Here is an 11,894-nt window from a genome sequence, read left to right on the forward strand (position 1 = left end):
CCTGTACCAGTTTTGAAAGTGGAAATACAGAATATAACAAAGTAAAAAAAAAATCTAAATTTAACGTTTCCCCCGTCCTCTAATTTTCAATTAAAAGTTGTTTCCCCGTCTCTCCTGAGGCCAACGAAAAAAATTCCACGTTTCGAAGCACAATATTCACTGAGATATTCGGATTCAAAAATCGGAGAAACGTTTTGAAAGGACAGCATAAATGATAGGAAAATGAGCGTCGCCCGTAAGTTTGTAATGTTATTTTTCATAACTTTTCTCCGATTTTTGAATTCATCTACCTCAGTGAATATTACACTTGGAAACGGAAGGGTTTTTTTTTTTCTGTTGGCCTCAGGAGATATAGGGCAACAACTTTCTAATTCGAAGTTAGACGACAAGGGGACCATATGAAAATTTAGATTTTTAATTTCGTGACATACTGAATTTTTGCTCTCAAAACTGATACATGAATGAGTGAACACCAGGGTCTCTACCACCGGACTTATCCCGTTGCCGAGATCTCTTCCAGCTCAGCTTCGTGGCAGAGTCTGGAACAAAGTGTGTGTGCACCTAACAGTCTGAGTGTGTGTGTGTGTTCTCTATACAAATCTACAAATTTAGATCGATCGTCGCCAAATTTTGCATATATACCAAATGGGACCCGACTTGAACGATAGGCTACTTTAAAATTTCGTCAGACCAGGGCAAATGCCCCAAATGGGCAAAAAACCGCAGGGCAACAATGGTTTTTGGGCCTCAACAATCACTTTCCGAACGTTTACTTTGGTTACCGTGGTTCCCTAGCAATGCGTTTAAGACGTGCATATGCCTTTACAATGGTTTGTCATTTCTTCAACGCTGTCAGTATATTTACAATAGTTTATGCCTTTGTAATGGTTTGCCACATTTTCAATACTTCCAGTAATGAGGTTTTTTGAATGACGTCATAATCATCATCGCTTTGAGGGTCAGGAAAAGGATGATCCTCATAGAAATCAGTGTTAAAATTGCCGATTTTAATGTAGAATTGTGGAAATTTGGTGGGGTTTTCTGTCACATCAATAATTTTAAAAATTGTATTGAATTCTAGATTTTTGAAATATTGAGTTCGCTTAGAGATATACGAAGCCCAGGAGATTAAATATGAAGTGATTAGCCGGACCTACTTTTGAGTTGAGATTCATACAATAACATTGATTTCAACTTTTTATTTATATCTTCTCAAGTATAAAAATTAATGTATCCTTATTGTCTAACTGCATAAATTCATATAGTTTAGATTGTTTTAAAATTAATTATGGGCTCATAAAGTACATCGAAGAAATTCCACAGTTTTAATATTTTTCGAAGCAGAAATCGGCAGATGAATAACTATAACTTCAGGGGAGGGGGGGGGGGAAATTGAAATACTTGGCACCCCTTGAAAAAGAAAAATATATATATATAATCATTTCTACGTTTCTTTAAATCTAGATTTGTTTATTTCATGAAGTCGCCATATTGGTTAACTTAGACACGGTTTGCATGTCCCTCAAAGAAAGAGGGAGATATCACGTGATCCAAAAAACCTCATTGAAGAAAACCCGGGCAACGCCGGGTATCATAGCTAGTGTATAATATTTCTGCCTTTTTATAATGGTTCACCACATTTTCAATACCCCCAGTAATGAGGTTTTTTGAATGACGTCATAATCATCATCAGCATCGCTTTGAGGGTCAGGAAAAGGAATAGAGAAATCAGTGTTAAAATTGCCGATTTTAATGTAGAAATGTGGAAATTTGGTGGGGTTTTCTGTCACATCGATAGTTTTAAAAATTGTATTAAATACTCGATTTTTGAAACATTGAGTTCACTTAGAGATAGATATACGAAGCCCGGAAGATTAAATATGAAGTAATTAGCCGGCCCTCCTTTTGTGTTGGATATTCATGCAATAACATTGATTTCAACTTTTTATTTATATCTTCTGAAGCATGAAAATTAATGTCTCCGTATTGTCTTTTAATATTCAACTGCACAAATTCATATAGTTTAGGTTGTTTTAAAATTAATTATGGGCCCGTATAAAATACATCGAAAAAATTCCACAGCTTTAATTAAGCATTTTTGAAGCAGAAACAGGCAGAGATGGATAACTTGAAGTTCAAAGGGGGGGGAATCGAAATACTTAGCACCCTTTAAAAAAATAAAAAAATATATATATATTTATTTTTACGTTTCTTTAAATCTAGATTTGTTTATTTCATGAAGTCGCCATATTGGTGAACTTAGACACGGTTTGCATGTCCCTCAAAGAAAGGGAGATATCACGTGATCCAAAAAAGCCTCATTGAAGAAAATCCGGGCAGCGCCGGGTATTATAGCTAGTATCAAATAAAACTGTTTCAACTCCCCGATTGAAATCAGTAACCGGTATTCAATAATGTTGCGAGAAAAGAGTTATACGATATGATATTGCTTAAAATGTTGCCGTTGCTAGTTTATACATATTTTGAATCACCAAAATATGGCTTTATACAAAAAAATAATTCCTCTGTTTTTCGATCAGTGAAATCCTAGTGCCACATTGTAATGCATTGAAAATACTTAGCGCAGTTATATCTATAAGTTTAGCTACCTATATTTTTCCGCCCACAAAATCCAGAAATAGAGCGGCTTTCTTTCTGCACTGTACCTAGGGATTAAGTTCAAGTCTATATTTACCCCAAAGATCTTCTACACTTTTAATCACGAACTTAACAAAATATCAATGACGTGCATACCATACCAGGCCATTTTCACTTCAATATCATTGAAGTTATGTAAAGAAAAAAAATCAATTTTGATTTAAATCAAGCCGATTTAAATTGCCTTACCCTGTTACAGAATGCTCAGCAATGCTGAAAAATATCTGTACAATAGCATAAACACATCAAACAGAGATTAATGAGAATTTGAAATGCATTATTCTCGAATCGATGAAAAACGTTTACAGAACCGATGAGAGAAACGGTTCCAGAATTGAGGATGGAAATAATTAAAAATTAGAGAAATAATTTCAGAATTTGTGAAAGCTTTCAATAATTTCGGACCCATGTTCGATTCGGGCCGTTAAGACGATATTACGACATTAATCGGCTCAAGACCGATTCCCATAAAGACGCCACAGACTGGCTTCACTAATTTCGGAAACCAAACATTTTATTAATCAGGAATATTTTTTTAAGTATTTTTAAAATTAAAAATATAGACCGAGATGGGTCGCGAAGTAGATTATGCTCTTGATTCTAAGGTCGCTGCTAAAAACAAGAACGCCCCCCCCACCTCTCGGTCAAGAGCAGTGATTCCTAACGTGGGGAGGCGATAGAAGCTATGAATATAACATAGGATCCTATGGGTTAGATTGCGTTGGGGGCGATGGTCTAGAGCAGTGATTCCCAACGTGGGTGTTAACGCCCCCTTGTGGGCGATGGAAACTTCCAGGGGGGCGGTAGAAGCTACGGGTATAACAGTATCCTATGGGTTAGATTGCGTTGGGGGCGATGGGAGAAAAAAGGTTGGGAAACTGATCTAGAGCAGCGGTTCTCAACCGGTGCTCTGCGGAGCCCTTGGGACTATTTGTGCACTCTCCAGGGGCTTCGCAGCCACTCGAGGAAAATAAAAAAAAACAGTAAAATTTAAAACAATAATTATAAATATTTTTAAATAGTAAAAATAAATCAGTAATTTTGATGAATAATTAAAAAATTGGCCTACGGGGCTTCGCCATAGAATTTTTTCACTAAAAAGCGAGTCAAAAAAGGTTGAGAACCGCTGGTCTAGAGCAAACAAAAATTGCCATCTTTTGTAAGTTCGCTGTAACGAGAGTTCACTGATCGTCCAAAAATGACAGTAATTCTGAACTTTCATAAGCTCAGGCGTAAAAAAATCTTATTATAAAAAGTTATTTATTGGTGAAATTGTAACTGATGTCATTAACAGTTGTTTTTTTTTTTTTCCTTTTTATTGTAGCAGCACATTCAAGGGCAGCTCGCATATTGCTGACGATGGTTGTACCTGGTCACTTGCTCTTCGGATACGGCATCACGCTCATCAAAGGTGGTGATACGGTATTGACACCCACATTCCTCCCGATATATCTGGCATCAGCTTTACTTCAGGTATGAATAAATTCTGTATTTCCACGTGCGGAGTGATTTGCAACTATAATTTTGATTTCAAATTGGTCTAAGACAGGGATTGACCGTTTTTCCACCCATGACCATATTTTCTTCTTGGTGCCTTCAATTTTATCCAGCTCACCCTCTCGGAAAAAAAGTGGCACGTCCAACACGATATATATACCTGAGTTGAATATATTTCTTCAACAAATATACAGGAAATCGGGAACTTGTGGAACATTGCCAATAAGTAAGCAAAGTTGCCAATGATAATTGAAAAACTGCCAACAGATTAGAGACAGCCAGTAGATTAAAATGAAACGCTGCTACAAGTTGCGGTAGATTAAAATTTAATTCACGGAACAGGCATTTAGTTGAGAAATCATGAGATGAATATTCATAATTGATAATTATAGTCATTATTATCGTAGTATAATTTATAAGTATAAAAATAATCGTAGTCTTTGATCTTGATCACGGACAGAAAAAAGTTATGCCCTCCCTACTCAACTTTCTTTGTTTCCGTCGTGATATAGCACTAACCGTCCCCCTAGCGGCAAAAAAATTAACTTTTTCTTCAAACAAAGAAATCTATTATTTCATCAGTGTTGACGTGAAATTTCAAAGCATTCTAGCCAGGCTCCGACTTTACTGTTTAGATAGCCATGTCGGGAATACAGTATGCTCATATCTTAGTTAATTCTTATTTCAAACCATTTGGAAATTGGAACTAATTCATGTCACCCTGTATATTGTCTCAATTCCGTTGTCAATGCTAGAATATGTTGATATAATTTCATTTTTCTCGTGCTTTAGGTTGCGATGCTCCTGTACATCGCCCAGTGTCTAATACACGTGCTGTGGAGGTGGAAAATCGACCCGGACAACTGGGCCATACCGCTACTGACGGCTCTGGGCGACTTGAGCGGTATAGCCGCCCTGACGTTGGCCTTCGTTATTCATCAGTCGATCACGTGATGACTCGCGATGCCGATATACCAAATCGTAAAAAAATGAATGAGAGACGGGACCTATCTCAGGGTTAGCATGAAGTGAGCTTCGCGTTGAGGCGCAATCATGGCGAAAGAATTTGAAGCGATGATGAGATGAGGCCAGTTCGCGTTTACCGTTGTTTTTTTTTTGTCTACTGTCTTGTTAGCCACAAACGCAACATATAGTATACAGGGTGTCCTGTAACTCCTAATGCGGCCTTTATCTCATCAACCGTTCGTCGACGTAGAGGTATGGTTTGAATTTAAAAATCCTCAAAATGCGATCAAAAATTACTCTACCAGTTTCTAGAGTGGAAACACAGTGTCATAAAATAAAAAAAATCTAAATTTTTATGCGGTCCCCCGTCCTCTACCTTCCAATTATAAAGTTGTCGTGACCATTCTGAGGCCAACAATAGAATTCATTGTTTCTAAGTGCAATATTCGCTGGGATATTTGAATTCGAAAATAGGAGAAAAGTTGGGAAGCATAAACTAACGAACAACGCTTCTTTCCCGACTTTTCTCCGATTTTTGAATAGAAATATCTCAGCGAATATCGCACTTGGAAACACGGAATTTTTCTTTTGTAATCTAACAACATCTGACTGGAAGTAAGATGACTGAGGGACCGTATAAAGATTTAGATTTTTATTTCATGACACTATATTTTCACTCTCGAAGCTGGTAAGAAGTGCTTTTTGTTCACATTTTGAGCACAGAACCACACCTGTACTACAAAAGGTTGGGGAGATAAAGGCCGTAATAGGACTACTCGCAGAGCACCCTGTATAGTAGATGCTTAGATGCAAAAATGCGTGTGTCCATGGATGAGCGACGAAAAATGATTAGTCAGTCGCATTACCCGGCGCTTAACTTAATATTTTCGTTTTATAGCTGACCTCTCGTTGTCGGTATTAACCACTAACTGGCTATAACTTCCCATGTTGACATTTCATCCCATATATATATTTTGTTCTTAACGTGAAATAAGTTTTAAAAAATATACACTGAGAAAACAAGTTTTATATTATATGTAGTTTTCTCTCAGTGAAAAAATCGCAAAACAACAACTACGAAGCAGGTCGTTTATTGTTGGGATCTCAAATCGGTGTAGAAATTCAACTGAAAGTTGAATTAATGTACTATTTTTTGAATAAATGTTTTGTTTATTTTTAATTTTTGAATGAATTCATTAATGACATACTTTGCGAATTTAACCGCCTCGCGTACAATCGATTGGCAGGAAATTCGTATGATCTCTGTTGTACAAATCGGTGATAAATATAACTTAGTTCTAAGGTAATGGCATGTTAGGAAAAGGAAGAGAAAAGAAAACAGTATATTACTATACTCTTATCTGTAATACTTAGATAAGAGATAGTAGGTACGAAGTATATTTCTCTTTTCCCTCATATTTACATGTATTTAGTAGCACCTATTTAACCTTAGAGTAAAAGCTTTTACCTCGCCCTTCATCAAGGAGGTGAACATAACTTCTTTTTTTTTTTTGTCATAGGGTTGCAACAGTTTCGTGGCGTTGAGGAGAGAGAGGAACGAAAATAGACTTGTTTGAATTTATTCCGCTGGCGTTTGGACGCAATATTACGCCCTTGATCGTGAAAGTTGTGGAAAATTAACTACTTAACCGTTCACGTCAAAGCAAAAAGTGCGATTTGCGAAAATGATTCTGGTTTTGGCCGGCGAATTTGCGAATTGGCTCGAGAGTCCTAGTGAATGTGGCCAGATGTCCCGGTTTCCCGCTATCAAATTCAGTCCCGAAAAAGGCGTTCGGGACGTTTTTTTTCCCGGTTTTTCTTTGCACAATCAAAGATCGAATGAAATAGAACCATTTTCAAATACAGGCCGTCCCGCTTAATATGAAAACTGATAAAATCCTCTGCAACCCCAAAATTTCACCCATTAATGGTCCTCGCTTAATCTAATATTACAATTCGCACGACAATTGTAAATGTACATTAACCACTACGTATATAATATTTTTATTAGATAAAAATTTGAAAATTATGGCAAATATATTGCCAGTTAAGACATATAAAAAAACCAGACTTGAAGTGTCTAAGCACGCGTACATTCAATTACTTTATTTTTGGTTTATGTAGAACCAATAGAGGTCGCTAACATTTCAATGAAAGTAAAAATCTCAAGACAAATGTCATATCTTTATTAAATATCTTGAAATTAGAAATCCTTTTTCTCGATCCTCTTTTCTGTTTGTGCAATTAAATATTTCAGTGAAAATGTTTGATGCCGTGAAGAAATTCCCCTCTCCCCTTTAATGTGTACGACCTTCAATCCTGTATGTACGGGACGTACGACATTCATAGACATACATTGATGTTTTACTCGTTTTGGAAGCAGTGTGATATTTTCGTAGTATATTGTACGTTTGCAATCCACCAGTTTCTTAATCTCATTATCGTGTTCGTCGTCATTGAAATTTATTTAGGCCGAAACCCTGTTCGCCATCGGGCATCCATTGTTTGGGAATTCTTCAATTTTTTACGGATGAGAGCATTCTATTGATTCAGACGAAAAAACACTTCAGTTATTGATAGAATTCGACCAAGAGATTTGGTTGGCGTCGGGTTTGCCAGAATAAGAATTCAAAGCCCTAATGTAATGGTTTGGTGAATCTCGGGGCCAATACTTTCTTCATTGGTTCTAGAATTCTTCCTTGCGATGTTCTAGCTTGCTGAAAAAATAATGCTGAATTTTTTTTTTTTTTGTTGGGCATCCTTGATTTTCAAGATATTGAAGATGTTTGGCGAGCAAAATAATTTTGCTACGGAGTAAAAACCTTGGCGAAATTAGAAATCGCTAAATTTGGCGTAATCCCGCTTACAGAATCTTAGCACTAGCGTGACTACGAGAAAACGCCAAATGGCAATGACCTCTAATCATGCTTTTTCTTTTGTTTTTGGCGGGGGATCTCCAGCCACTTTTTGATTTGACCGGCCAAAGTCCTAAATTCAGACATTGGCCGTTTCCATTTACCACGAAATTGGCCAATTTCGGGCTTTCGCAGTAATACATGCACCCTCTCTACGAGCAGGGACGTATTTGCGTTCTTGTTGTCAGAGTTATGCTTGTTTTTTGTCACACTGCTGCTGTCATGTCTTCCATACTGTGAAGAGAAAATGGTAAATGTGCTTGAATTCGCATGTATCTTGTCGAAGTCTTGTTAAAGGTTTACCCGTTCTCTCCGCTGAGAGAAGGCCAGCCCTAAAAATTAAACACTACTACTTAAACGTACATGCACCTCATACACATTAGCGGAATTTCTAGTGAATCGGCACATGCAGGGCCAGTGACGGTAACCTCTTCCAGCAAAATTTCCCTCTTGACTAAATTTTTCCCCCACGCATTCCGAAAAATGTGCTGCCATCTAGCGGGAAAAATACGTAATCAGGTATTTTACAATAGAAAAGTGTTGCACTGCATTTATTTCTATTTTTTCAAAAAATTCTTTTGTTTGATGAACTCGCAAAATTTCCCACAAATGCTACGAAATTTCACACTTGGTCAAATTTTGACCAATTTTTCCCACGAATATGGGAAATTTCCCATGAGTTACCATCACTGAGCGGAGCCCTAACGTATTTGGGCTGTCAGAGTTGTGTTTCTGTTTCGTGTTCTTGCTGGTATTGCCATCTGTCTTTAATATTTTAAAGTTTTAATACCATGAAATTTTTCTGACGCATTTTTGGGAACTAATTTTAAACATCTGACTTCTTTTTTATTCCATCACGTGAGGATTTTTCACGAACACTTGTTTTGAATTTACGAAGAAAATAGTTCAAAATTACTTTTTACGTTGAATTCTTAAAAAAATTCTTAATTTCCTTAAGAAATTCTCATACAATGTGTTTGTCTCATTAGATAGCTTTTAAAAAAAATTATGATTTAATTATTAAACATTCAAGGTTGAACTTTCAGTTTGTAACACATTAAAGATATCGACGCTAAAAAGATGCCATAATAATGAGGGCAAAATAATCGGAAAAACTAATATCGAATGCTTAAAATATAGTAAAAAAACTATAAAAATTCCAAGTGAGCCCAAAACGGTTTGTGTTGACACGCTTGTCAGACTCTCTCGAAAATGGCTTCCGTCAGCCAACAAACACTTCATAAACACAAAGAAAAAACACTGATAAGCATTTCTTGTTTCCTGGAAACTCATAGAAGTTCATTTTGCACATCCCCATTGATCACCATCTGGTACTGCTGCCATATTCAAGTGATGTGTTAAAATGAATTACATACAGTCAGACCTCTGTAACACGTTTTCCACTTTGAACGTTTCCCCGCTTATAAAGTTAGTTTCAAAAGTCTTTGTCAGCCAATTAGGATTTCGTGAAACTTTCCAGTGTTAAGCGTTATGTTTAAATCCAAAACCGCTTAGTCGCTTACTCTTTTCTTCGAAAAGTATGGCTCTGGTGGTCAGGGCCACAACTTGGAGGGCAACGACTAGGAGGGGCGCAAATTTCACCCTTTAACCTCTGCAACCTTACCAATGGGGAGCCAAAATGTGAGCTTGCTCCGTCTGTGATCAAGCATCTAGTTGCGGCCCTTCTCGCGGTGAAAGGAGACAGTCTTTTCTAAGGCCGGATTACACTATAAAAGCTTGATAAAAATTATTTTATAATACTTGAAAAATGTATCCAATGAGCACATCTGTTACATTCGAGCAAACTTAACTAATCCACCTACTGGTTGCATTTTTCAAGTTTTATAAACGAACTTTTATAGTGTAATATTGGCTTAAGGCCGGAATTACAGTATAAACATTTAGTAAAAGTGCTTGCATAAAACTTGAAAAATACAACGGATAATATGTAATCGATCAGCTTATTGGGTGTATTTTTCAAGTTTTATAAAAGTACTTCTATATAAATTTACAAATGCAACCAATAAGAGCATTGGTACCATTCTAGCAAATGCAATCCCAGCCTAAGGCCAATATTACTCTACAAAACTTCTAAAAAAGTTCCTTTATAAAACTTGGAAAATGTAACTATTGTAATGTAAGCTTATCAGTTACATTCGATCGCGAAGGAAAAATTAATTTATAAAAGTACCTTATTAATATTTTTTATGTACATGAAATAAATATTAAAAAGCGATTAATATTATGATGAAATGTAAATATACTGCCCTAAAGAAATTATGGTTGTCGTATCTAAGTGTGGATAGCTTCTCGATTTATTCCAATATGTTCATCGTATTTTTTAAACGAGTCAATCCTGTTAGAATTCACAATCCCCCCCCCCCCGGAGGTAAGCTATTCCACTTATTAACAACCAGCCCTATTGAAGAAAACTGTGATTCCACAACCTGGAATTGTCCCTTACCAATCGATACTGGTGTTCCTTTGTCGAAGCAGTTAATTGACGATGCATTAATAACTCGTGCTCCATTTTATCTGTCCAATTAAAAATTTTAAACACCTCAATCATATTCCCCCGACATCTGCGCCCTTCCAATGTGAACATATTCAAAAAATGGTCTCTCTCCAACAAGGGCACACGTAGTTCTTCTCTGCATCCCAGCGACCAAGTGAATGTCCCTCTGTGAGTATGGTCCCCAAAATCTCACGACATACTCCAGTGCAGGACTACCTGAGCCCCAGAAAAGTGAAAGGATCACTTTGGGAGAACACGTGTCTATATGCAACCGTTTTTTTTGTTTTTTTTTTTTTTTTTGGACTGAACGCAACACATAAAACATACAATCAAACTGAGAAAAACACAAAACAATAAAACTCCATAAAAAGTGACATAACGATAGTGGCGTCGGAGCCGGGGGTGCTGTGGGTGCTCGAGCACCCACGGAAGTTTGTAGAGCGGGTTCGAGCACCCACAGAATTGATTCAAAAATCGAAATTTCCTATATGAATCTCAAGACGGGCACCCACAGGTTCGAAACAGTTCCGACGCCCCTGCATAACGATGACACAGACACTCTGTAGCCCCATTGGGATCCTTTTGGGGTCGTCCCTTTATTTTTTTACAGTTATTTTAAAATAACCATATCGATTAAGATTGAAAAAAAAAAAGTTGCTTGACCTCACGAGTTGGGTCTCACAGACCCAGATAACCTTTCAACAGTTCCAGAAAAAAAACTAGCCACCGCTCCCAAGGCTCTCTCCTGCCGGCACGTGTTGAAATGCGCCGCCGAACCTCGGTAGTAAGAAACATATGGGATGACCATATGAACCACATTTTACGGGACACATTTTTTTTAGAATCGGCACTTCCGAAAATATTTTCTTTTTTTTTTAACTTTTTCAAATTCCTTTGGTTTCAAGTACTTCAATGGCATCAAGTTAGTATTGAATCCATTTGAAGAATTAAATTAATGCCTTAAATTTCTGTAAGGAGGGGCGCGCCTTCTCTTCAGGAGCTCTCTCGGCCCCTGATTCTCAAACAACTTTTCCATCTTAGAACCTGTGATTATGAGTGTCGTAACTCTTTCGTTCCTCACCTGCGTAAATTTAATCAGTCCGTCGACTGTCGACGTTATCAGGCCAAAGTTTAAGAGGTAAAAAAAAATTGCTCAATGGAGTTTTTTATGTCATCTTCAGTTTATTCTAGAGGATGCAAAAAACACATTTTTTTTTTTTGCCTTCCGTTTCAAGCGGAATTGATATCAGGTTTTTTTTTTCAATGGATGCGATAACGGACGCGTCGTCGCAGGTCGGTTTCGGTGTCGACTTTGATATAAAGTGAAGATCGATCGATCAACG

At 37.1% G+C, this 11,894-nt stretch overlaps 1 protein-coding gene across 4 annotated transcripts in view; it reads left to right on the forward strand.

Annotated features, from left to right (window-relative positions):
* The window catches only part of LOC149075538 (solute carrier family 41 member 1-like), a 54,392-nt gene extending 48,091 nt beyond the window's left edge, over positions 1–6,301 (forward strand). For all 4 annotated transcript variants that reach the window (XM_089242933.1, XM_089242932.1, XM_089242931.1 and 1 more), the window contains exons 10-11: positions 3,983–4,131; positions 4,948–6,301. In XM_089242933.1, the coding sequence (XP_089099059.1) occupies positions 3,983–4,131; positions 4,948–5,109 (311 nt within the window). In that variant the 3' untranslated portion in view covers positions 5,110–6,301. The remainder of the gene's footprint in view (positions 1–3,982; positions 4,132–4,947) is intronic.
* The last annotated feature ends 5,593 nt before the right edge of the window (positions 6,302–11,894 follow it).

The sequence above is a fragment of the Pholcus phalangioides genome, unplaced genomic scaffold, assembly GCF_987345545.1.
Source record: "Pholcus phalangioides strain wild (caught in Gottingen) unplaced genomic scaffold, Ppha-v1.0 ptg000015l_1, whole genome shotgun sequence".
In the NCBI taxonomy this organism is placed as follows: domain Eukaryota; kingdom Metazoa; phylum Arthropoda; class Arachnida; order Araneae; family Pholcidae; genus Pholcus; species Pholcus phalangioides.